The 27,222-nt window shown below is 36.0% G+C and overlaps 1 protein-coding gene across 10 annotated transcripts in view; it reads left to right on the top strand.

Annotated features, from left to right (window-relative positions):
- The window catches only part of FAT1 (FAT atypical cadherin 1), a 110,762-nt gene that overhangs the window by 36,581 nt on the left and 46,959 nt on the right, over positions 1–27,222 (top strand). For 6 of the 10 annotated variants that reach the window (XR_005566255.1, XM_027735382.2, XM_039388696.1 and 3 more), the window contains exons 3-8: positions 1,974–2,288; positions 18,771–18,832; positions 21,625–21,954; positions 22,454–22,664; positions 24,845–24,913; positions 26,885–27,024. Coding sequence is in view for 9 of the 10 variants with exons in the window: in XM_027735382.2 (XP_027591183.2) it covers positions 1,974–2,288; positions 18,771–18,832; positions 21,625–21,954; positions 22,454–22,664; positions 24,845–24,913; positions 26,885–27,024 (1,127 nt within the window). In the remaining variant the exon portion in view is untranslated. Of the gene's footprint in view, positions 1–1,973; positions 2,289–18,770; positions 18,833–21,624; positions 21,955–22,453; positions 22,665–24,844; positions 24,914–26,884; positions 27,025–27,222 lie in introns of those variants that run through there. The other 4 variants (XM_039388697.1, XM_039388699.1, XM_039388703.1 and 1 more) reach the window with 2 other exon arrangements.

The raw sequence follows: 27,222 nt of genomic DNA on the forward strand, positions 1-27,222 counted from the left end.
AGTAATTGCTTAATATTTTGCTCAACCAGTATACTGCATTAAAAAAACATGTCTGTAGTGTGTGAAGAACACAATACTTAGTTAATTCCTCTCCTGAAGAACTCCTATGGAAACACAGTGGCATAGTTTTGTTGAGGTCCTATTTTACTGGTGGGGAGTATACATATATATATATAGATAGATATCTGTGTGAAGTAAATGAGCTCAGAAGAAGTGCCACATCATGCATAGTCACTTTATGTGGCTTTATCCAGAGTCCAGAACTGGCTGTCATGGTGATAGTTTGACTCATCTTGGCTACAATCCCGATTAGGCCTGTACGTCAGTATAACAAACAGTAAGAGCCGTGACAAAGCCCTTCAAAATTTCCACTGAAGTGATTGCAAGGGCTTGCTCTGTTCCTCATCCTGGCATGTATCAGGTTGATTTTAAGTTCTGTTTAAAAAATATCTTAAACCAAGACAACCTGTAGAAGAGACTGGATCAGTTTTTTGTGCCATAGCTCAATGAATCCATTTAATATTCTTCCCCCCCATCATAGCAATTACACTACGTTATGTACCTTTTTGACATGTGCATGTTACGGCTGTACCTGTAGAGTAAGCTGCTTATAAAAATAAAGTTGTAATTCCTCACAGTGGATAAATTCTTCAGTGAGTTCTGGCTTAGATAATCTCCTGTACTCAGCACTGGTGAGGCCACACCTGGAGTACTGTGTCCAGTTCTGGGCCCCTCAGTTCAGGGAGGATATTGAAGTCCTGGAGCAGGTCCAGAGAAGAGCAACTAGGCTGGTGAAGGGACTCAAGCACAAGTCCTATGAGGAGAGGCTGAGGGAGCTGGGACTGTTCAGCCTGGAGAAGAGGAGGCTCAGGGGAGACCTCATCACTCTCTACAACTCCTTGAAAGGAGGTTGTAGCCAGGTGGGGATTGGTCTCTTCTCTCAGGCAGCTATCAGCAAGACAAGAGGGCATGGTCTTAAGCTGTGCCAGGGGAGGTTTAGGTTAGATATTAGAAAGAATTTCTTTACAGAGAGGGTAATCAGGCATTGGAATGGGCTGCCCAGGGAAGTAGTGGATTCTCCGTCCCTGGAGGTTTTTAAGATATGACTGGATGTGGCACTTAGTGCCATGGTCTAGCAACCGCAGCAGTGTTGGATCAAGGGTTGGACTTGATGATCTCAGAGGTCCCTTCCAACCCAGCTGATTCTATGATTCTGTGATTCTATAGGCTCAACAGACAGATTTTTTATTAGGTTTGTGAATTGTGTAGCTGTTCCTTAATTTGTAGTTAATTTTATGCGTGTAAGATTGAGCAGATTTTTGCTCTTTTTTGCTGCTTTCCATTGCCAAAGTAATGGCAGCCATTGGTTAGTCCTAATGCTACAAAGGTTAATTTTTATTTTCTTTTCTGTGAAGTTTGAGTGAACGTAAATCAGCACACTAAGAAGGTTCAGTCAAATAATTCACTTGAGCACATACATAATAATTTTTCACATTTAAGTATTTGCTCATTAATACGTATAATGGTAAGTTCAAGAATTTGGCATCTAAATCAGGTAGTTTAATATGATACAAAATTTACTATATTCACTGATGAGTAAAGAGGGTCATTCAGGTCCCAAAAGGTTGTGAATTACACATTAGATTTAATCTTTTAGGCAAAATAACTTTTATGAATAGTGTTAACTAGTCTGATAAATTTCAAAGGATTTTGGAAAGGAAATCAAGTAATTTATTGATTTAATATGTAATGCATAATTGCTGAGAATTGATATTTTATTTCTTTTAGCTTTGGGTTAGCCTTAGTATGTTTGTCTGTGTATATTAACACATATTTTAGAATCAATGGTGGTTATTTTGAACTTGTATTAATTTTTATTTATTCATTTATTTAAACTTGTTGCTTACTCTATTTTTATACATTTCTGCATATTTATTGAGCATTTTCTACTTCTCTTTCTTCCTATTAAACAGGTATTATTGAGACTGCAGATCGCCTGGATCGTGAGACTACTTCACATTACTGGTTAACTGTTTATGCAACAGACCAAGGTGTTGTGCCTTTATCATCTTTCATTGAAATCTACATAGAAGTTGGGGATGTTAATGATAATGCTCCTCAGACCACAGAGCCAGTTTATTACCCAGAGGTCATGGAAAATTCCCCTAAAGATGTATCTGTTATTCAGATTGAAGCATTTGATCCAGATTCTAGCTCAAGTGAAAAATTAACCTACAAGATTACAAGTGGAAATCCACAAGGATTCTTCTCAATAAACCCCAAAACTGGTAAGTACAATACAGTGTTTTATTTTATGTATTAATAAATTAGTGTATTTGCATAAATACATAAATCAGATAAAATCAAGATCTTTGATTTAACATTGTAAACAAGCTTTCACAATAGTTAGAGTTAACCTGGTATCTTGTGCTGTGCCAATATTAGTAAGTTATACAAACATGTGGAAGAGGATTTGAGAGTGAAGCACTTGGTTCAAAGTACTTGACATCAACATCATGCATGTTTTGTGAAGGCTTCGTTCCGAGTAGCTCCACTCTAGACTGGTCAACGTCCATTTGCTTTTGTAGTGCAGTAAATATACAGTAAAAATACATATTTTAGCTTAGTTTCATCCACATTGGTTTTAGCAGTCTCAGTCTTCAAAGCTTCATGTAGAGGTTTTTTGTCAGGCTTTTTTTCTTTTTTTTTGGTGGGGGTGAGGTAGTCTTATTCTAAGCAAAATAAGCCATTTATTAGCATCAAACTCACTTGTCCCACAGTCAAAAGGGACTTATTTCTTACGTAACTGTTGCTGGTGTAAGAAAAACAAAATCTGGAAGATAATTTTCAGAAGTGGTTGTTATGTAATGAAAAGAAAGAGTGGTTTAGTGGTTGTTTGGAAAGCTTCAGAAAAAACACACCGAGGTTTTAACAGGAGAGTACAAATATAAGAACCAAATAACCTTTTAGTACCTGAATTGTGAATACTGAAATGTGTGTAGCGGAGAGATACAGGAAACAAATAAAATAGTCAGTCTTAACTGAAGCTACACAGCAATTTTGAAAACATTGTAAGAATTGCCTACAATCCCTTGCTTCTGAATGAGTGTAGAAAAAGTAATACATGTACTGGATGGTTTTCCTACAGATCTTTTTTAAGAGTAAGGAAGAGCTTTGTTTTATTTGAATAATATTTTGCTGATTTGGGCACAGCTTAGCTTTTCATATGTTGTGTTTAGGTATTATTTCACAGAAAAAATTATAAGAGATGTGTCTGATTCACTCAGCCAGATTTTTTTTTTCTCTCGCAATTCAGAGATTTTTAGATTAGAGGTGCTGTAAAGGTGTAGAGAGTGACTTTAATCTGTAATAAACCCAGTAAGTAAAAGGGAGCCATATTAATTTAACTCTTGCTCATTCATGGAGGGAACTTAGGGGGATTCAAAGGAGCAAAAATGGAGTGAAAAGTATGTTTTGAAGGCTGGGTTGACATTATGGCCTTCATTCTGTTTCGTAGTTATGTCGGCTCAGGGTATGAGAGACTTATGTGCTCTATCAGCTGTAATTGCTGTGTCAGCAAAGCTCTGAGGGCAAACACAGGTATGTTATTTGGGTTATTTCTGACAATAACTTCTTTGTCAGCATGTGCTGCATCTGCCTGTGAAGGTACTGCCAAGAGAGACATATTAAATGGTTATAGCAACAGAAGATCTTTAGCATAGTTAAAGCCTGAATCTAAATACTAAATTGACAGAGTGTTGGTTTTATAAAAAAGGCAGCCGGAGAAGTAAAACGATAAAAATTCAACTGCAGTCTAAACTGTGTGCTTTATTTTTTGTTTTTCTCTGTGTCTCTGTTTTCTCTCATTTTACATGATGTAAAAGGAAAAAAAAAAATCTTTTCTGTCTACTTCCTCACCATGTCTGATTTTGAAAGGATTTTGTAAAGATTTTTTGTGTGCTACTTTGATCTTTCTTGTTGTCTCCATTGCTAATACTGATAAAAATAGGAATGAAATTGCCTTTGAGTTGCCTGGGAAGAACTAAGTGACTGCAGTATTCAAATTGCAAGTGAACATAAACACTACCTACATTCATTTATTCTTTATTGTATATAATTGGCCAGCTATTTTTGGTTGCTCTGTCCTTAATTTTCCTGTGGCTTGTTTTATCTTCCTCTTTTTTTCTGGTTCTTTCCTATCCCTTTCAGCTTTCTGTATCATTATGCAGCATTTTCCAAAATGTGATTTGAAAAAAGGCACTTGCGTGCCTCCATTGCTGAAGTTTTGAGATAAAGAAACATATTTATTCGTATTTAATGGATGGAAGAATTAGAGCATTGGGAGATTGTGACTTGTCTTCAGACAGAGTTTGTAGTTTTCCGTGTCAGTAGCTTACTGCCAATCTCATTTATGATAGAAAGGGACCTTGAGGGAGCCCAACACACTAGAAGGTGACGTGAAAAGGAACACTTAATAGAAAAGTAATAAAGATTTTCTGTCAAGAGTTTCTTACCTGACTTTCTTGTGGCATGCATACTGTAGAAGTGAGCAGTCCTTCTCAGCTCAGTATTAAAACCAAAAAAGGATAACTGAAAATAATGAACTAATTATATTTCAGAACACAAGCACTGAGAAGAAAAGAATCTCCCTCTGATTTATATTCAACTGTAGAATTTCCCCCCCCCCCAATATAATTAAAGTCACAGGGGCAGGTATTCACCTATCATGCGCCATTCATATTACCCTTCTTTGCCACCCTTCATTGGTGTCTACTACAGCTACAGTTGTAATGCTAGATAGAGATATTAAACATAGGCAGGAGGGAAAGAGAGAAGATGGGCAGGGCAGAGAAGGGAATCCTCTTTGAGTGGCTTCTGTTGTATTCCCAGAGTGCAGTCAAATAAGTTCAATAGATATTAAATAGCTAACTCAAGTATATAGTCTTCCCATTAAATAGGACCCGGGATTTTGTGCAGTCTAATGGGCTGTTTTTGCTGTACATGCTCAGTTTGCAACTGTCAGTCTGCAGTGGGCACTAACATAGTGGTCAAGATGAGTTTTGACTGAAGTTATCAGGTTTGTAACTTCTCAAGTCTCTCTTCTGTCTATTGGAAATAAAATACATTTAACCTGAATAGGTCTTATTTGGAGTGAAAGTGCTTTCACTAGGATTGACATGTTAAGGAGTTAAAAAAAAACACTTTAAAAGACACTAGTTATCACTGTAGTTATGTATTTTATCTCCCTTGATTAATTAAAATAGAGCTCAGCTGAAGAGTACATTTGACTAGAATTGGAGAGATCAAATTCCTTCTTGTTTGCTTATGTGAGTATGTTACCATTGTTGGACCTTGTGAGGTTATTGTACTGTAAGGTGTTTGTTTGTAAAAAGACGTGGCCCCAGATTTCCCTTCCAACCTCGGGGGAGATAGGGCTGGAATATGAATCAAGTCTTTCACTGTATCCCATTGTAACATTGAACGTGGCAGTAAGATTTAAAAGCATGTGTTGCTGTGCATCCCCAAGGGCAAATTGCCACTGAAATGGCATCTGAGTCAAGTAAAAGCTAGCGTTAAAATATGTGGTGAATGTTAAAAATATGTATTAGATGGTAATGTGTAATTGTCTCTTCTCCATCTCAAGGATCCATCATTTTCTTTCTCTTTATAAGATTTAAAGTAATGGTCCATGGCTGGAACCTACTCATAGTAGTAATACAGATTATAAATAGCAACAACATACATGTAACGTGTGTCAAGTGAAACACTGCATTCTGTTCTCCTGAAGTAGCTAATTCATTCTAGAATTTTATAGTCTCCAAATAAGATGTGTGTGTACAATAATACTGAATTTTTAAGCTGAAGTAGTATCTGCGTGCTTCTTACAGCAATCAGTTGCCAAGTATCACCTTCAGTAAATCTTCACTGACACTTCAAAACATCTTTTATATTTTAAATAATTATAAAATAACTTAGTTCAAGAAACACTGCTAGTTTTTCTTTGCATGGTGTTTCACTTCTTCGAGCAGGATATATAACACAGTACATCACAGGGCATTTTGTAATCTTTTCACATATACTGGACCTTTCATTAAAGTAAATGAAATGCCATTTACTTTAGCTTTGGAGTTTCCATGTAGTGAAAAGAAATGGCTGTACATATGAGCTGTTCAGGTAGAATTAAAGCAGTTATCGTATTGTTTGCAGGAAAGAATTAGAACAAAGACTGATCACACAACTTTCATGTTCAATCTAAACCCAACTGTAGACAAACATTTAAATTATGGTAACTACTTTATATGTGTATAACTTCTTGCCAAATAGATTGTAATTAAATACAGAAGTAATTGACAAAACAGAAAAGTTTCAATTCATGTTAATATGTTTAGGTGGAAGGAGATGAACACAATTTGACAGCTATTCTGAGCATATCCTGGGACTCTGTGTTTAATCCCAGCACTTAACACTAGAGCTATTGCACTGAGGCTCAGAAAAGGATTGCAAATTTAGCAACACTCATGTAAAGCAAAGGTTTATATAACAGTAAACAAGTTCTGGGTTTTGTGATTTGGAGCTCACAGTGTACAGTGCTTTTTCTGGTACATGTAATAGAAAGTAGTATTTCTGTTGCTTGTGGGTGTGGTTTATTTGCTTGTGAGCTATTACGGTATTTTTCTTTTGTAATTACCTTGTAACATGATCAAAGACACTGAATCTTAATTATCAAAATACTCATAGTTGCTAGTTTCCATAGTTCATTGGATGCATTTGGATATGTTTTGTCTGAGAAAGCAATGAAATGAACAAAAAAAATGGATGCTTTAAGGAACAAGTAGTGAGCTGTTTCACTTAAAAGTTACTGATTCGACTCCAATCTAATTGTGGGACTGAAAAATTTTACATATCACTGGTGTAAATTCCATGGTTGTCTTTACAAAATACAATTGAATATGATAATGTTTAGATTAAAGTACTGAATATTTCTGTTTTACGTGTACACAGTCATACTAAGTGGACAAATTTATTTTTTTTCCACCTTTTATTCTTTCATATTATATAATATCTTAATTTGCTTTTTTGCTTTTGAGGAGTATTGGAAGCATGACAGTTGATAGCAGGATTGCAGTAATTCTTTGAGAAAGTGTAACAGGTACTTACTGGTAATAGCTGATAATACCATTGTATATAAGCGTCCATTTATGAGTTTATGAATTATAATTATATAATTTCTAATCTATTTGGATTAACCATTTAGAAATGGATCTGTTCGTGTCAATTTGAGAGGCAGTTATTGTATTCCTTTTACTAAAAGCTTTTATTCAAAACATGTAATCTCTCTGTCTGAGGCAGGAGAGTGGGGCACGCGTTAAATATGAGCTTTTTGTTCACCCAGTAAGAACTGTAAGAGTAGTATGCAAACTAGCTCCCCAATTTAAAATGTATACTTAAAATTCTCCAGAATGACATTGTCAACCAAATTCTTTTCCTATCATTGTTTTCTGTTTTGTACTTTTCTTCTATCTTTATTCTATAAATCATGGCGAAAACATCATGTGAAATTAAAGGAAAGGTATTCACCTTTAACTGACCAACAATAACAACTCAACAAGTCATATAAAGTCATAAAACATGGAAATAGAACATCCTTGATTGCTGCAGAACTAGAACCATTAGGCTGAACTCTAAGAAAAGGACAGCAATTCCCCGAGACTCTGTATCAGTGTCCATATGGATGTAATAGTTTTGCCATGCCATGTTTTTAAAGTATGGCTGCTACTTAAAGATACAGGCTTTGTATGATTAATATCTCAAAGATTACTGAGTTAAGATGGCTGAAAGAAGCTTATACTGACTTGCAAATGGCAGTGTGAGCATTGGAATGGGAAAATCTGCACTTGCATAGGGCAGAGTTCCAGCTCTCCTTATTCTTACTGAGCAAGAAAATGGAATCCTAAACAGGTATTCATACAGGGCCAGGGAAGACCCTTGTACTCTTTTTGGATTGCCTTGCCCATATATTTGGGCTAGAAATATTTTCATCTTTTTGCCCAATTGGTATGCTCCTTTCTACTTCCCCAGGACTTCCGTTATATTTATTGTACCAACCAGATTTGGCTTGGCAAGGGAATCAGGGTTGGATAGTAAAAAATGCTTGAGAAGTCATGCCTTATTTTAGAAATCTAAAACAATAATAACAAGTGAGGAAGGGAGGTACTTGGTATTGCTCCATATAACAATTTTGAGTCAGCTTTGCAGAAATGCTTGTTGCATATGCTTTCTATGCTTTTCATGAAACTTGGAATGAAAATGATGTGTCCTTCTGAAAACTAGGCTTGGGTTCACAACCTGGACAGGAGAGCAGCAAAATTAATTTTGAGTTGTTAATTTTCCCATACTTAGGCTTTGCAGGTGTAAGCCAGAAATAATTGCATGATCTAATTGCTTGGGAGTGCTGTAAAGATACATTAATTCGTATATGAAGCACTTGGGTATTATTATGAGAATGCTATGGACATTCCTTTGACAAAAGTAGTAATCCTGTGGTATAGCAGTTAGTCCATTTAGATAAGGATGTTAGAATAGGGCATTTCAGTGGAAGATTTGAGTGATAGCCCATGTCAGTACATAACTCTATCTTGTGCGTTTTACCCAGTAACCTTTAAAGCAGCATCTGTATGTGTCTCTCTGTGTGTGTGTATCTGTCTGATTTGGAGACTGAAGTGAAATAGGAAATGGGCACAGCTGCAAACAACTTCCATGGGTTTCCGATAACACTGGAGAATTACTTAGTAAGGAAATGAAGGGCCAGTGACCGCACAGTAGTATTGGCTTCCTTTTAACAAAGGAAATCTTTGTTGTTTAACTACTTGTGGGTTTTAATCCCAACTGACGTAATATTTTGGAACTTGAATAAAACCAGTATTACTACATTGCAAGCTTATGTGATTTAAAGTTAAATAAAGTTCCAAATGCTGAAATTGTTCTTGTAACTTCTGTAGCTGGCAAACAATGCCAGGCTCAATTATTGTTCACTCATGTCACACAGCTCAAAGCATATGTAGCAGCTTCCATGTGCCCAGCTGTTTACCTCTCACATGCAGAGAAAGTGAAGTATTTGATTATACTGTCTCTAAAACAGATTTTTTTTTCTTTAGCTTTACTGAAAATGTGACCAAAATTAATCCAAATGTTTTTTAAACACCTGCAGCCAGAGAGGGCTACATGAGTAGATGAAAGTTTATATATACATACAATTGGAGAGTTTAATTCTGCAAAAAGCTACTTTTATTTTTATTTTTAAATATTGTTTAAAGCACTGAAGTGCTATTAGAGTAGTGGTTTTCAACCTGGTCTTTTTTTGTAACTGGTAAAACAATTTCCTATCTGTGAAATTTCTAGCACTATCTTTGTATCCACTCACTACAATATTTAGGGATTTAGCATTTGAAAAGACAGAAATTTTCCTATAATAGAGGCAACTATTTTAAAAGTTACTTGCAAGCATTTATGTAGAGATCACTTTTAAATTTTAGGTGGTGGAATTGGAGCTTTTAAAAATTTATTTTATTTGTTCTCTTACATCTTTTTGGAAAAAGAGAAATGGTAGGAGCTGGGAAAATAAGTGAGAAGCACAGCCATCCTTTCCTTCTGCTTTACTTGTCCCTAGAAATACATAAAAACTGCAGGTCATACTCAGCATGATCTGTGTTGTAAACCAAGAGTTTGAAAGAAAGTGAGGTTTTCTTTCAATTTTACCATATTCTGATGCAGCACTCATGAAATCATAGAAAACCTTGAGTTGAAAGAGACCTTAAAGCTCATCTGGTTCCAACCCCCCTGCCATGGGCAGGGATGCCACCCACTAGATCAGATTGCTCAGGGCCCCATTCAATGTGGCCTTGAACACTTCCAGGGATGGGGCATCCACAGCTTCTGTGGGCAGCCTGTGCCAGTGCCTCACCACCCTCTGACAGAATTTCTTCTTAACATCTAATCTGAATCTCTCCTCTTTTAGTTTAAAACCATTTCCCTTTGTCCTGTCACTACCTGCCTGTGTAAAAAGTTGCTCTCCTCTTTTATAATCCCCCTTTAGGTACTGGAAGGCTCTGCTTCCCAGAACCTTCTCCTTCTTCATGCTGAGCAATCCAACTCTCTCAGCTTGTCTTCCTATAAGATGCTCCAGCTCTCTGATTGATTCTTTTGGCCTTCCTCTGGACCAGCTCTAACAGGTCCATGTCTTTCTTGTGCTGACTACCATCCCCAAAGCTGAACAAAGTACTCCAGATGGGGTCTCACAGGAGCAGAGTAGAGGGGTAGAATCAGAATCCCTTGACCTGCTGGCCATGCTGCTTTTGATGCAGTCCAGGATGTGGCTGGCCTTTTGGGCTGCAGGTAGACAGTGTTGGCTCATGTCCAGGCTTCATCCATAAGAACACGCAAGTCTTTCTCTGCAGGGCTATTCCCAATGAGTTCATCTCAGTCTGGGTGTGCCCCAATCCAGGTGTAGCACCTTGCACTTGGACTTGCTGAACTTCATGAGGTTCTTGTGGGTCTACCTCTTAGGTTTGTCCAGGTCCCTGTGGATGGGACCCCATCTTGTGTCATCTACGCCGCTCAGCGTCATGTCATCTGCAAGCTTGCTGAGGGTGGAACCAGACTGCCTCTATATCATATGTTCTTTTGAGCTGGAGTATATAATGTGCAAAATTATAATTCTAGCCATGGAAGAGACAGTGATCAGATACTGTTATGAACCAAGTACCACCTTCACACATTCTTTCAAGAATATCAGTCTTTCCTTGGTAGGCTCTCGGAATAGTGTAACTTAAAAGAGTTTGTATATATAACAACACTGTAATATTAGTATTGATTAATTTCCTATTAAGAGAAGATTACTCAGAAGTAATGCCATGATTCACATCTAGCTTGGCGTGATTTTTTTATTTTTTTAAATCAATGAAAACAAAAGCTCAACCCCAGCAAAAATTTAATTCTATATGAAGTAATGTTATTTTTCTATCTGAAAAATTAACAGTGGAGTCACAGTTCAAAGGCTAACTAGAAGTGAGCTGTAAAATTGTTCCTCAGTTTTGCTGAGAGCTGAGACAGGACCTTTGACAGCACTTTACGTTATCATCTCTGTTACGAGTGTTGCATGGAGTTCTTTATGTATATGGGTCAGTTACAAAAGCAGTTCACTTTAAATCAGTAGCTAGGCCTGCAGTCTATTCCAGACTTATTTTAGTACATTCTGTATTGTAAATGTAGGAAATAACATGCAATTAAAGCCAAATCTCCAAATTTTTACTTAGAAACTAATATTTTAGGGTTTAGATGTATAGGGAGCTTGGGGGCCTCTAAAGAAAGCCTGTAATGGTGCTGGAAATATCCTTATATTCTTAGTGTCATTTGAACAACTTTCTCTGTTCTTAATTACTTCTCTCAACCGATAATGATTTAAAAAAAAAACCTTTCAATTCCTCAGTGCTGACTACTATAAGCTGGAAAATGCATTTCCTTTCTTTTGTTTAGGGGGAAAAAAGCCCAAACAAACAAAAGCCAAGTTTGGAAAGGAGCGTGGTGTTTGTTTCTCTGTTGAAGCACTATAAATACAGTAAGATAATGTCAGGTTTGAAAAGATGTTTCAAGATGATGTGTGATTTTATGGTAATAATTCTGTCCTTAAGTATCAAAGATAGTGTATCTCAAAATGAGATTATAAAAATGAAGATCAGGTAGCTTAGAGTTAATTACTGAAGGCATTTGAACTTTGAATTGATGTGGTTTTTGAAGGCAAGAGTATTTTCACAAAGTAAGCAAAGAGAAAAATTTATAGTGTTCTGTTGATAGTAAGATCAAAGTTCATTTTAGAGGAAATTTATTGTCACTTCCTGGATTCTTTTCAATAATCATGCTTGGATTTTGTTTTATTTTTCATTCAAAATTATTTTAACTACTTTTTATTATTTATTAAGTATAATTTTTTGTGATTTCATCTTATACTGCTTATGACATACACTTTCAGTTTTTATCTTTTGTATAAGAGAAACGAACTACCAAAAGAATATGATTGACAATGAAACTAGACAAAAAACATCCAAAATGTTTTCAAGCACTCAGAATGCAGGATCATAGATTTAGTTTTCTAATATAGCTATTTGGGTGTTTGTGATTATTTATATCGTTATTTTCATTATTTCCCAAATTAATTCTACTCGTAAAAAAATTACTGCAGAAGTTAATGCTGCTGTCTTAGTAAATCCAGACTAAAAATAATGTACTCAGTGACTAATTAGAGTATACAAAACTACATGGTTTCCTTTTGTTGGATACAGTTTTCTGTCATTATATGATCACTAAACACAGATTTTATACTTCATTTGAAATCTAGGTGAAATTGAAGCTCTACAATGTTTGTTGAATTGGATGACTTAGTATGTAAAGTATATTTTCCTCCTTATGCTGTACATTAATAATCCTTGGTGGGTTGCTTGTCGGCTCCATTCTAAAATCACAAAAATTACTAATGATCAGCAAATTCCAGGATGCTGTTGAAATAGTTTAAGAAAGTGACTCAGCTTCAGATATGCACCTTGCACTTTTATTGGGTAGTAGTAAGACTGAGTAGTTAAATTGCCTGGTTAAAGATAAACCTGGTGCCTGTTGGTATGAAATATTAGCCATAGGAATAAGTAACCTCCTTTTTGATCCTATATACAAGGCTTACAGTCTGTCTTGGTAACAAGAAACAAACTAATAAACACTGATATTACTGTACCTCAATAAATATGCTACACAAATATGCCCTTATGGACAGGGTGTTATCCCTTGTTTGATGCAATCCTGACTTGGGTAGGACTGAGATCTCAATTATTGCTTGACTTTTCATGGAGTACCATTCAAAGGGCAAGACGTATTCATTTGGAACAAATGTGCCAACAGAGTTTTTTGTGGATGAAATCTAAAGCATATGCACCAGCATCTGAAAGACAAATTAGGAAGTGCCTAAGAAAAGATGATCTGAAGAGCAAATAGAGTGTGTAGTTCTTAAATGTATTTTAGACCTTTCAGTCAGGAGTTTATTGTATGCTATGGGAATGTTCTATTCGCTTTTGCTTGAACTGCTGCATATGGGAATTGAAGGGGGAAAGACACCAAAACTGTGAAAACGTGCACTAGTTGAGTACAATCATGCTATACTAAAAAAAAGGGGGCAATGATTTCAACACAGTGTGCTGCAGTAGGTCTCCATTTAAATTTTTCTAAAACTATCTAAAGAGTAGTGTATCTCATTTTTGTAAATTACCCTGATCATTAAGTTTATATATGAAGTGGAAAATGACTCCGTTAGCCCCAAATGTGGATTTAAACTACCTAGAAAAGTCTGTTAAGCTACAGACTATGAGCTGTGCTAGGCAGAATCAGTCTTTGTTCTACCTAAACAACTGTATAGCAAAAAAAAAAGTGAAATTCAAGAGGCCAGAGAGAACAAGCAAGCAACAGCATAACCAATGGAGAGAGTATATGGATAGGACAGTTGAAAGAGGAACCTGGGCACTCAATTTCTATTGAAAAGTAGTACCAGTTTTGCAGTCTTAAATGAAAGAACAATAATGATTGCTTTTAAGTGTTGGACTTGAACAGAAGAGGTATTTGCAGCCATTTAATGTGCTTGTAAATTATATTGCTAGTTCTTTTGGGGACTTTATATTTACAATTATATTTCAGCACTTGAAAATTACTGGTGACAATTCTGTTGCTGGTTTTATTGAGTTACTAAGGTGCTTAGAACCAGGAAGAGTTAGGAATGAAAAGCAAGTGAAATTGCTGAGGAACTATCTTTAGGACCATGTGAACCAAGCTGTTCAGTTCCTTTTCGATATGCTTGCTCCAGTATGATAGCTTGTTAGGATTTTTTTCTTTTTTAACTCAGCAGCCTGCCTTCATGGTGATATATTACAGTGGCATGCTGTCTAGCTTACACTCATCATCTGTACATGGCTAGTAAGACATGGAATTTATTTTTTGCCAGCTGCTGTTTAATCCCTCTGCTGTTAATTTTCATTGACCTGTTTTTATTAACCTGTTATTTATTTTGGTTGAGTAGCCTTGTTTTGGCTTACATAGAAGACAAGATTTGAGTACAATCTTGCCAAAAAGCTTATATGAACACCTTTAGAAAGGAAATGTGGGCCTTTTCTGATGGTCATTGATTGTAAGGTAAGTTAGGTGTAAAACATTGTCAACTTGAAACCAGCTGAAAGAATAATGAAAACAAAATTGTTGTCTTTCAGTGACAGTGATGAAACAGTCATAGATTATTATGTTACCAGCCACTCTGTCCATATTTCAGGAAGTATTGGGATATTGGAAGCAATTTAAAAAATGTCATAAGAGAACTTTCAGACAGTGAAACTTGATGCTCACTGTCTTATGAGAGATGTCTAAGACATGACTTGATCACACCTAGTACTTGCATGAGGAGGAAACTGCTGATTCCAATGGACTTCTTAGCCGATCACACAAAAGAAAGATATATTTCTCTGTCTAGAAGCAAAAGCTGTCTTGAATTGGATATAATACACCATTTCTTAAATGAGAATGAAAGAAATCCTGCCTTGAGGTGAGACACCATGTTGATCACTTGGAGACATGATTGGTCTTCAACTTACAGAATGTGTGCTATAATTTGCTGAGTACTTTTGGGTTGTTATGCATTAGTTAAACTAGATTTTCATTACAACCACATCTGAATTTAAAATCCATACTTCCTTCAACTCTTAGACTGGTTTATATATTAAGACCTTGTAAAAAGATCTTAATATATAACAATATGTTAAAAAAAAACCCTTAAAATTCATTAGTAATTTTTCAGTTTTGAGATTGCAGTGGGGGAACAAGAGCTTAAATAATAATTGACTGAGTTGCAGTAATCATGACTGATGAGAGCTTAAATGGTAGTTGACTGATGCAGTCCAGAGAAACCATTTCTGCTGACTGGTTATGGTTTGCATTTAATACAGAGGACAAAAACCTCAGTGACCAAATACGGCCTCCCTTATATTTAGTTTATGTCTTGTATCTGTTGAAGTTACTGATAAAAAGTGTTGTAGTTGCTCTGAGTCAGTTTTACTTCAAAACTGAATGGTTTGTCACAGTGACAGGTTTCTCACACATGCCGTCATTTCATTCAGCAATAAACAAATTCTCCCCATCTCATAATGAGGATTTCAAAACTGATTGTTTTACAGACTTCTTCAGAGCTTAAGTGAAATCATCTTTTACTTGCCACTCCTGTGGAGGTGTGCTGTATGCAAAAGTGTGGTCATGCATTTCTTTGTCTAGAGGGAGGGGCATAGCAAAGAGATCTCCAAAGTGTCACAGAAAGGAGAAAGAGCTCAATCTAAAAAAACTTGAAAACTTTTGTTTTCAGTAGAAAGAGCAGACTGGTGGCTCTTTTTGCAGAGCTGACTTATATTAGGTCCAAAGATTCTCCCCAACCCTCTTAACAGGGAGTCCTAAAAGCCACACTGCATAGGAATACTCGACATTATTATCATGGCCATAGTTCAGAAAAGCTGTTCAACAATGGATGAAATCTGTCGGTGCAGCATTAAACATTTTATAATATAAAAAAACTGGGAAAAAGGGAAAGCTGTAGTGATTACCATAACCAAACCTTTTACGATCTTAAGCTGAAGTGAAACACTTCTCTGAAGCTAAATTTGCACTTAGGAAAGTGTCTAGCAGTAAAGAGTTAAATAAAAAGAATGTCATGCATGTGTATGTGATTCTAAATCCAGAAGTGTTACATTTCCTTTGTTGGCATTAGTTTCTGCTGAACATACAGGATATATATGGTGAAGACTAAGCCCTTCTGTTAGTGGTCTGAAGTGTTTTAACAGAAGTGTGGCATGCTTGGTTGAAAAGAGTGGAGGTTTTAACAGATCAAAGCATATATATTTGGTTCTTACTGGATATTTTTTTGCTTACCTATTTGAGTTGTATTGACCAACTTTGTTAATAGGAATTTTATCCGGAATTAGACTTTCTTTAACAAACTTATGTAGAGTAGTGGTATTTGATAGAATTTTGTCTTGACTGCTTGCAGCAAAAGCTTTTGAGTTGGTTTTTTTTTGTTTTCTTTTTTCTCCAGTGTTAATTTGTCATTTACTAGTGGTGGCTCCAGTCTTAATGGCTCTTCATGAGGAAAAAGTGGATAGGAAACTGTTGAAAGGTGCAGTCTTTCTGCTCTTACATGTAATTGATGCTGCTGTGAGAGATGGACTCTTGTCAGAGGATGTAGACTATTCAGAAAAATGAATATTCAGATAATATTCAGAATATTCAGAGAAATGCAAGCATCATGAGATATTTCTGCTAGGATTACTGTATTTTTCCTATGCTTTTTGAGATTTTCCCCATCCTCAACCCAGCCATTCAACAGCCAACTCCTTTAGTGACTATGCTAAAATCTACCCTTTTTCCTTGCGACTCTGGTGAGTCTTGAGATTAAATGCTTCAGAGGAGGGCTAGTGCTGGCTTTCTCTGGAGGTACTCAATAGAAAGCGGTATTTAGGAGAACTTTTGTTTCTTGAAGGCACTACAAGGCCCTTTGCTGGAGGGAAGCAGATGAGGCATCAACTCTGCCACTTATTCACGTTCAGTTAATAGTCCTGTGCTGTTTCTAATAGAACCTGTGAAAAGAAAATGTGTGGCTTGACCAGACTTAACTGGGAAATTAAAGCTTTGTTTAGAATATGTGACAATAAATATTTTCAATTGTCATTGTTCACAGCTCTGTAATCTCCATGCAAAGAAGGTTAATAGAGAATTGTCACATCCTTTTTTTTCTCTCTCTCTTCCCCCATTTCCTAAATTCACAGTAATAATGTGACTTTTTTCCTTGCTATTTGTTTTCGGTTTGGGGTTTTTGTTTGTTTTAATTTTCATCCCTCCATTCTTTCTAACTTACGAAATGATGTATCCTAACAATAGTATATATATCTTCTATGGCCTGTAAAAGCATAAAATTATAAAGCAGGATAAGATGATACATTTGTGTCTAGAATACTAGATGTATAATGGATTTGATACGATGGAAAACCAAATTGCTGGAAAAACAAGGGAAGATTTGACCATAATTGAAACAACCGTTATTTGCACTATCTGTGCTTTTGGAGAATAGTTGCTTGAACATTTGACAGCTTTAATATTGCCTTGTATAGGTTTTGTTCATATTATTTAGTACAGGCTGTCTATTTTGTTGGTATATGTAGACTACCGCTGTATTTTGACAGAAGCATTGAGTAGGTATGCACCTGTGGTACACAATTCTGTTTCTGCTGGCCTTTCTCTTAAGTGAAATTGAAATCTTTATTGCTTTTCTTACATGCTCTGCTTTTTACCAGCTGTGAGACAAAATTGAAGGCTTTTTTTATTGGAGCAGACCAATGTTGAAAACTTTATAAGTTTCTATAAAACTTTTAATTTTGCTTATATGAGGTCTTATTAATAAAAAGTTTACACTACAGTTGGAAAAAGGAATATGAAGTATACTACCTGTGTCTTGATCTCTTATTTTATCCTTAATTGGGTAATTGCTTCCCTGATTTTCAGTTTGACAATTAAGGATCAAGATGGCAATGCTTCCCTGTCACTGTAAAAAGCTGGGATAGTTGGATAAAATATTTCACGATGTTGCAGTGTTCTCTGTAGTTAAAGTATGCTGGATTCCTGCTTCAGAGAGTATGGGATGCTAGTGGCTTAAGCCAGGCAAATACAAATCTTGGTGTTTGGTTCATGAAAAGCCAAGTTGAATCTAGCAGGATTTACTAGCATAGGTTCAGTGCCATGTGAACAAAGCAGTGGTGTTTGTGGGGCCAAGTTGTACCTGCGAACAGATTAATGGCTTTCATGCAGCAAAGAAACTGAGTTATCTCTTGTGTCTGCATCCATGACACACCATAGCAAGCCATTCTACTCTAATTGAGAGTTGACCAAGTTGACTTTTCATTAAACTCAATAGTTAAAATTTTGAACTCACTGTTAGGAAGAATTAATTCAAATAAGATTCTTTTGTATTTAATTTTCACTGTCTTTTTTCACCTCTGACTGTTCGACTTTCATCAGTTAAAGCAAAACCCATCACACCTTTCTAATCTTGGGTCAAGGGCATATCACATTCTTGTGACAAAATGTGACATCATGAATCAAAAACTTGCGGTCATTCTCTGCTATTGTCAACAGCAACCGTTTGACTCCTTGTCATTGCCAAATCAAGCCAACACAGACAGATTGCTCTGGTTTCCACCACTACTGCATCTCTTCAAGTCATCCTTTTTTGGTCATTGTCACTAAAAATACAAATAGATGTTTCTCTTGAAGAGATTGGAAATTATTCAGCAAATATCTGTAAGCACCCTTTGAAAAAGGCATATGAACACCCTCTGAAAACAAGACTTCCTGAAGAGAATTACATGCATTACTTCTGTCAGAAACATAACATGCACGGATGTGCTGGAACACTGAAAGGTGTTTGTTGTCAGGGTTACAACAGTTCAGTTTTCAGATTGCAAAGAATATTTTCATGGCTTTTAAGGATCGGAAACCCCTCATCCCTTCCCTTAATGAAAGCGTAAATTCTGTAAAAATAGGAGACCACCTAAGAAGAAATTGAGATTGAGGATATCAGTAACTGCTGATTAAACCTAACTTTCATTCAATTATTTTCTTGAAGGATTTGATTAATTATTCTCTTATATTTACAGGGCTAATTACAACCACATCCAGAAAACTAGATCGAGAGCAGCAGGGAGAACACATACTGGAGGTAAATAATTTCTTTAGATCTCTGAAAAACAGTGACTATAAGTTCATTGGTCTTTTACAGAGTTAAGTTTACCAGGCTTGATTATTATATGAAGAATTTAAAGAACTGGATTTTAGAAGCAAATTCCTTCTATGTTCATTATTTTACAATGCAGAGAACTACCATAAAACTACTTATAAAAACAGTGTCTTGGGGCTTTCTCATAAGAAAAGAGTAAAGGTACAAATTGAATGCAATTTTTTGGGTTTATATCTGTAAACCAGGATTTTCTGTCAAACAGTACAAAGGCACAGTTGTTAAAACGAGCGTGATTCCTTTTTAAATTTTTCTTGTGTAATTATTGGAATAGCTATTTCAGCCTAACTTTCACTGAATATAGGCTTCTGGAAAAGAAGTGCAGAATGTTTTTTCTAACACTGAGGATACAAACTGATTGTATGTGAGTAGCCCTATTTTCTGTGTAACAATCGCATGAGTTGCAAAACATGCATTATAAAGCCAGAGTCCAAGAGCACGACATTTGTGACATAAAGCTTTTATTTAGCTACATTTAATTGATTGCCTTGAATTTATGTTATAGCTTTTTCATTCTCTGTCAAACAACATGAAAAGAAGACAGCTTTAAGTCATCCAGTTTCACAATGTTGTCAAGCAGTGTAACAGCACGGTACTTCACTTGTAATGAAGAATTAATATTCAGAGTGATCCTTACGTACTAAGATTTATCTGGAACCTTTACCATGCCTTTCCTCCTGGATGATAGATAAAAGGAGTTGGCTGCAACTGGAGTTGGCAAAACTAACATTAAAGCCAGAGAAGCAAGTCTAGACTTATTCAAAACTTGTGAAATCCTTAGAAAGCTGTTCTAGTAGGAATGCAATGACTGCATAGACTTGGAGATGAATGTATTCCCTGTTAGCACAAACTATCCTTTTGCCCAATTGCAGTATACATGCAGTCTTCCTGGACCATTTCTATCCCTTTGGTGCATTGCAAGCTGGATTAATGCAGCTTTTTGACCAATTTTTTATCATTATTTTTGTTTCTATATTAACTTTGAAAAGAACTCTTTACACCTAAGTAGCAATAAGGCAGAATATCCTCTGCAGTGAGTTTGTAGTAGTAATAGTAACAAAGTTAATTGCAAATCTGATTTAGTACTAGACACATTATTTCTGTAAATTGTAAAGTCATTATATTATTCTCTTTTCAAATTGTCTCATTAAATCTGGTTGCATCAGTTTCCCAAAGCACTTCATGTCAGTTTTATCTTATTTCTTGACCACTGCTATGTATATTGGTTGTAAAATTGGTATATCGTGACTTTTACCTCTACACATATTATACTGACTTTTGTATTAGATTTATACAGTAAATAAAATGAGCTGTGGATTATTTTCTGACCCTGAAGCCACCTGGCACAGTATGGCTTTGATTGCTTACATCTTATCCCTGGAACAGGTTGGCCATGTTCAAGTTGCCTGTTGAGAATGGTGTCTGAATTGTGTGAATTCTCAGGCTGCAGCCAGGCAGTGTGTTTTTGTGCTACTTGTTCTGGGCCAAAACTGGTGCCAGAGATCCCACTCACAGTATAATGTTATGGGCAGTTGTCTGATAGCAGTCATGCTGATTTAACTTTAAGTTTATAACCTTAAGGGAACATGTACAGAACTCAGAAAGTTTAAGATTGCAATGTCATGTAATGGTACATAGATCATTTTGGTTTCATCATTCCCTATAAAATAGCAATTTAAGCTGGTTGCTCTTTAGTTTGGAACATGGGTTATTGCCTGTTGGTGTAATTTATAATCCTTCATTCTTTCTGCATTTTGAATTCCAGCTGGTTGTTAAGTTTTAACTAAAAGTATGTGAAATATCTGATGGAAGAACTCTTGAGTACAGAGCAATACTGACAGATAGCAGGACCCAAAGTAGCAGTTTTCCCATGTTAGTTTTATGCTTACAACTTTGAAAATAGGTTGAAAAGAAACCTAGAAATGCGCAGAATGGTGGGCAGTATTATGAGCTAAGTGCTGAGCATCTAGCTAATTAATTGAGCATTGAAATGTTGACCAGATGGATTGGTGGGTTTATTCCTTGTTTGCTATTGAATTTGATCCTTGACTGCAGTTCTGCTTACATAATAGTAACTAATATGCCCCATTTTTTTATTCCCAATTTGTAACTATTTTCTGAGTGCCAACTGGCACTTTCTTATGCAGTTATTTTAGACTACCTTCAAGTTGTTTTCTCATGTCTTAGTGTTCTCTTTGGTAATGTCAGTAATGCCTTCAAAACTGATGTTGCCTTCAATTCAAAGAGATTTTTCTCAATTTGCATTTGTCTTCTACTTGGCTCAGGGCAGTGCTAATTTTGTGTTAACGGACATGTTATTGCATACCCCTTTTGATTTCCTTATTTGGAATGTGCTTTGTTTTTTTGGTTGAGCTTGGCTGGGTTTTTTTGTGAACTGAAAGGTATGTACTGGTGTTCCATTACAAGCACTAAAGGGAAAAGATACTCATTTATGTGGAAATCATGCCATCTGTTAGAGATGAGCATGAATATTTGCATTTCATGTGTCAAAATATTAAGATAGTAGCTGAATAAGCTTTTTTAGTGCCTTTTGTAAATATTCAACTAACAGCTTTATGCACTTGTCTTTAACTGAAGTTAAGGGAGAACTTTACAGTTGTCATAGGCAGTTGTAGGAAAATCTGATTTAGGAAGAGCATTGTTGGAAGGACTATGTTTGAATTGAGCACTAACTGTATCCTTTTTAATAAAAACAGGTAACAGTGACAGACAATGGTACTCCTGCAAAATCAACAATTGCACGAGTGATTGTGAAGGTCTTAGATGAGAATGACAATAAGCCTCAATTCTTGCAAAAGTTCTACAAAATTCAGCTTCCAGTGCGTGGTAAGCCAGAGCGAGAGAGAACTGCTAGGAGAGAGCCAATCTATCGAGTTATTGCTGCAGATAAAGATGAAGGCCCCAATGCAGAGATCTCCTACAGCATTGAAGATGGTGATGAACATGGCAAGTTCTTTATTGAACCGAAAACTGGAGTGGTTTCATCAAAGAAAGTTTCTGCAGCAAGGGACTACGATATCCTTTCAGTGAGTCAAAGTCTCGTATATCATGAATATGTAAAGTGTTCTTTTATCTGTTCATTTCTTATTCAGCAGCTGGCAGATGAGTGCAGTATCTGAAGGAAGAAAGCTTCAACAAATCCAGAAGCATTGTTTTGTGGGTTTCTTTGGTTTGGTTTTTGTTAAAGGATGATTTCAGATGTTTGTATTGTTAATCAAGAAACTTCTGTTCTTTTCCAGAACTTGACAGGTAATGTATGTGATGAGGGAACATGAACAATCAGTTTGACTCACCTTCAGGAAGAAAGCAAAATAAAAGTGAATTTATGGTAACAGTTTGTGCTGCTATCAGGTGCTGCACACTTTTTCTCCATTTGCTGCCCAGATAATGAAGGGCAAGTGGCACTTTGAGAGACACTTAACCTTTTTGGATATATCTCACACAAGCAAATATGCTTGGAGCTTATTACTACTTTCTGTTTATGTGACATAATGATTTATGTGATCCTGTATGTCTGTTTCACAGATTAAAGCTGTAGATAATGGTCGTCCACAAAAATCTTCAACTACACGGCTTCACATAGAATGGATTCCAAAGCCTGACCCACCCACAGAGCCTATTTATTTTGAGGAGTCATTTTTTTCTTTTACGGTGATGGAAAGTGACCCAGTTGCTCACATGATTGGTGTAATAGCTGTTGAACCTCCTAGAACACCACTTTGGTTTGACATAACGGGTAAGGATGCCTTAAGGGCCTTTATTATTAGAAACAAGTGCATGGAGTCTGAGATACTGGAGGGCTCATTGCAGCTTGGTTTTAATCGCTCTTCTAAGTAATGCAAGGGTTTGGAATTTTTTAGCTGCAGATGTGGATTTTCCCCCTTATTTTGTTGTAAATCAAAATTATTTAATTTTTATCAATGACACTCTATAAGATTAAAATTAAGTTGCAAAATATCTGTTGTGTTGCAGTTTTGAAAATGACTTAATATTGTGTCACTGAAAACTAATCAAATAATAATTAATCACACAGACTGTAGGATAGGAAAAGAAATAAAATGCTAGTTTTCTGCAAATCTGGATAGTACACTCAAAGAGAGATTGTACTGTTCATGTTGATTTTTTTCTCCTGGGCTGCTTCTCAGTTTGCTGTCCCTTGATTCAGTATTAAAAGGAAAGCATGCAATGTTCCTAACCCCAGCAAACTTCTTCCTGTACATATTCTTTCTACTATATCATAACTTAGCTTCTACCATTGAAAGGGGAATTCTAACTAGTAATATGACATAATATGTTGATGTCATGGTGACAAAATGAATAGTACTTTTAAAGTTTAGATTTAGTCATTAGACCTATGAGCACCAGTAATGCACAGAGTATTCACTCTATGGCTGGTAGTAAAACCAAGTTCTGTTGTGTGTTAAGTGCTTTGGAATCGAGGAGAATGGCATAGCCTTATTTCAGGAGAGATGCTGAACTGTAACAAACTGTCTCTGGTCTTAAGGTAACCCTATGAGACTGCTTTTTCAACCACATTCATAAGAGAGAGAGAAGGATCTTTTTCACCTTGGTTACTACTGAAAATTTGAGCCATGATTATGGTGTTAAGTTATTCGGGAGAGCATATTTTTAATTCTTTCTTAAAAGTTTAAGTATTTTGAACATTTGTTTTGCTGGTATGTATTTCCTAAGGAATGCTGAAAACAGCACTGGTTAAAAGTAAAGTTTCTGAAATAGACACATGTAGCAGGAATATATAAATGCCAAATACTTGAGGGTGTCCTCAAAAAATTTTCAAGCACATGAGAATGTACACAATTCGCCCCTAAAATCATGCTTCGTGTGTGAACTACCTGCGATCATATTGATAATCATTGCTAATTAATTAAATATTTATATAGAATTTTTTAAATAATTCTTTTAAATGTGTTCTTGGGAGGAGGGGGGCAAAGTTCCTGTCCAGATAGCTCATAGTTGAATAAAAAATGTTTGCATTTAGACAAACCAAGGGCTTATGGATCTGTACAACTGTGTAGAGGTAGTAAAGAGTTCAGGATGCTTACTTGCATTCTCACAGGGGAAAAGCTCTCTGCATTAGAGGTATTTTGGGACTGAGGTGGCTCTTTCACTTTTCTCCCAGACACATACAAGCACATAGACATGGGAGTAGAAAAGCAAGCAGAAAATATGAAAATAAGTGAGCAGGAAAGATGAGAAGGTTTTGTGTATTCAAATTAGGGTTATCCAGTCAACAGCAAACAGAAACGTCTATAGACCAAAGAGCGTCCATTAAAGGAAGGGTTAAGAAGGTGACATTCCCAGAAAAAAGTGAGCAGTTCATGGGGGTGAGAGTAGATAGAAGAGGCCTCAGAGGTTTTGGGAGTTTCAGTTTAGTACAGCAGTGATGTTTTCTGGTGTCTTTTATTAGCAAAATTTGTTAATTAGGTTGGGGATGTACTTTTCTATTGTTGTTCTTTGTGTGCGTCAACTGCTATGGCCTCTGAACAGTGTGTACGTCTGAATGGAATTCTGATGATAGCACTGTTTTGATTTGCTCCTTCTAAGCATGCAGCACAGTGTGGACATTTACATATTTTTTATTGTATGCTTAATGCAGAATATAGATGATCTTTTCCTGCTCTTTTTAGAAAGACATATACAGAAAACTTCAAGGGGAAAGAGCAGAACTTGTCTGAATGTTGCAAAATAAACCCTTTTATTTTGACTATATTCTTAGTAAAAGTGTACTGGAAAGTCTGATATGTGATTATGTTGTGAAGTTATCAGCTGCTCTTACAGGTGGTCACTTTACTGCCCTCTTTTACTGTTTCTAATAGCATGAATGAATTTGATTGACAGCTTTCCTTTGTGTTCTGTGCTTGCTTTCCATGCTTTCTTTCTTTTTGGCTGAGCCAGGAGACAAGCTTGCTAGTGAAGTATTTTACATCTTTCAGATGGCTTGTGACCTGAACTGTACAGCAGAAGGTATCTGCTGAGATCACATAATTTATTACCAGATTATGAGATCTGAAATGAAAGCGTACATTTATAAACTATTTATTTTATTAACCCTTCGGAAATCAAAGTGCTCACGGTTGCATTTGTGACAGGTTCGTTTTTGTTTTGTTTTGTCATCATTACATTTATACAGCGTCAATTCTGAGCATCCAGTTTTGGCTTTGGCTAAAACTGTTGCTGTTACACGTTCAGTGTACCAGGTGCAGAAGTTTGGGTTGAGTTCTGCTTCAGCGGATCACCAAATATCACCACTACTACAAAAGTTAGGCAAGGCCTTTGTGATTCTCTTGATAAGGAAGGAAAAAAACTTGATTAGAGACCCTGTCTTTTTGTCAGGAAAAGTGGTTAAGCAGACTCATACCCATTTGCTCTATTCTTCCCTTAAAATGTAGATGACTTCATTGAGACATCCGAGAAAATGGTTTTGCCTGCCAATTATAAAAGGAAAAGCTAGATTCACTTTCTAAAGCTGACATATTGCACAAAGCCCATTAAAAAGATAATGTACACCTGTTAAGAAAAGAAAAAGCTACTGCCTTTCATGCTGTCCAGTTTCTGTCTATTTGAGTGATTCAGAAACTGCTGCTGGGCCAGTAAGAGGAGCTGTCTTTCAGTTAAACTTGAAAAATTACATAATGTTGGTCATTATCAAATATCTCAAATCCGGTAAAGCAGAATCCAGCCCATCTTTCCTAAACTGGTATGTTTGTCATACAATGGAACCTTCTAAAGGTGAAATCCTTTTTACATGTGAATGGGGGCTCATTTCAGTATTTCCTGTTTTTTTCTTGGATTAAGTACAAATTTGCAATCTTTGAAACTTTACCCTCTCACTTCTAGCCTTGGCTTTTTATAAAAGGCATTTAGTGATCTACAAAGCTTAGCATGTAAAAACTTGTTAAAGGAAAAAAAAAGGCACTCAGATGATATCTGAATGCTATCTGCTATCTTTGTAAAATATAATTAGAAAAACACATGCACGTAATTAGGAGAAATTGGTTCACTATATTCCACACTTGCTTGACCAAAATAAAAATTGATTCTTCCGTTTTAGGCAGTTCATTGAGAGGGCTAAAGCAATTGTAGTTAAATGGCAGTATTTATTATTGCTAACAATATTTAGACCTAATGGACATTGTACTCTCAGGACAGTCTGCTCTGGGTGGCATGGTGATGATGATCAATTAAATGTTTAAATGACTGAGTGTAGCTATTGATCTACACAGTCATTTAACTACAGCTCAAAGAGTAATCTGAATGTTTCACAAGGGAAATTAAGATAATTTGCTTCAGAGAAGGAACTTGGCCATATTTAAACATTGGGCATTTAAACATTTAACACTTATCTGAATCCTGCCTATCTCAGAATGCGTGAGATAGTGAATTCTTTAGATAGTCAACATTGAGATGAGGACTCTTCAGAGGTACCGTTGCTTTTTCTACCTTATCTATAGTTGTATACGAATATAGTAATTTGTACTCTGCTTCAAAAGACACAAATTTGACTTATGTCTGATTAAGAATTTTATTGTATTTTGATACAAAGTATCTTTTTCCACTAATTAGCCCAATCTGCACAAAATTAACTGTCACATTTTATCCAGTAATTCTCAATTTCCTCCTATCTGGAATCATTAAATTCCTTTTAAAAAAAAAAAGAGTAGAGAATCCCACAAATAAGAATTTACCTGCAGACTTTCCATGAGCCAGACAAATCAGCTTTGTCCAAAACTACTCAGTTTTAAATATGTACAAGTAGCAGTATATCACACTGCCAGGAAAAAAACCCAACGTGTTTAAAATAAATGTATGTATCAGTCTGTGTATATACAGTTTCACCTTCATTAAGCATCTGAAGACAGAACATGATCATACATGAAAATAATGAAACAATAATGCATTTTATTAATTTATCCCTCTCCTAATTTCCTGAACAAGGTGGCAACTATGACAGTCGCTTTGATGTGGATAAGGGCACTGGAACTATCATTGTCGCAAGGCCTCTTGATGCAGAACAGAAATCAAATTACAACTTGACAGTAGAGGCAACAGATGGAAACAGATCTATCAGCACTCAGGTAATGGACTTTCTAATTAAGCATTTATAGAAGAAGGAATGTGTAGCTGGAGGGTGGGGAGAGTGTTGTGTTTTACCCTTTTTTTCATCCTGGACAATGACCGTGGTTTATCTAAATTAGGGACTCTGTCTAAAATAGAAGTGGATTCTGATATTCATATAGCCATGTTGTTTGGTGGTTTAGGTGGAAGGTTGTATG

Source organism: Pipra filicauda, unplaced genomic scaffold (genome assembly GCF_003945595.2).
Source record: "Pipra filicauda isolate LSUMZ 115617 unplaced genomic scaffold, ASM394559v2 scaffold67_size6003252_pilon, whole genome shotgun sequence".
Lineage (NCBI taxonomy): Eukaryota > Metazoa > Chordata > Aves > Passeriformes > Pipridae > Pipra > Pipra filicauda.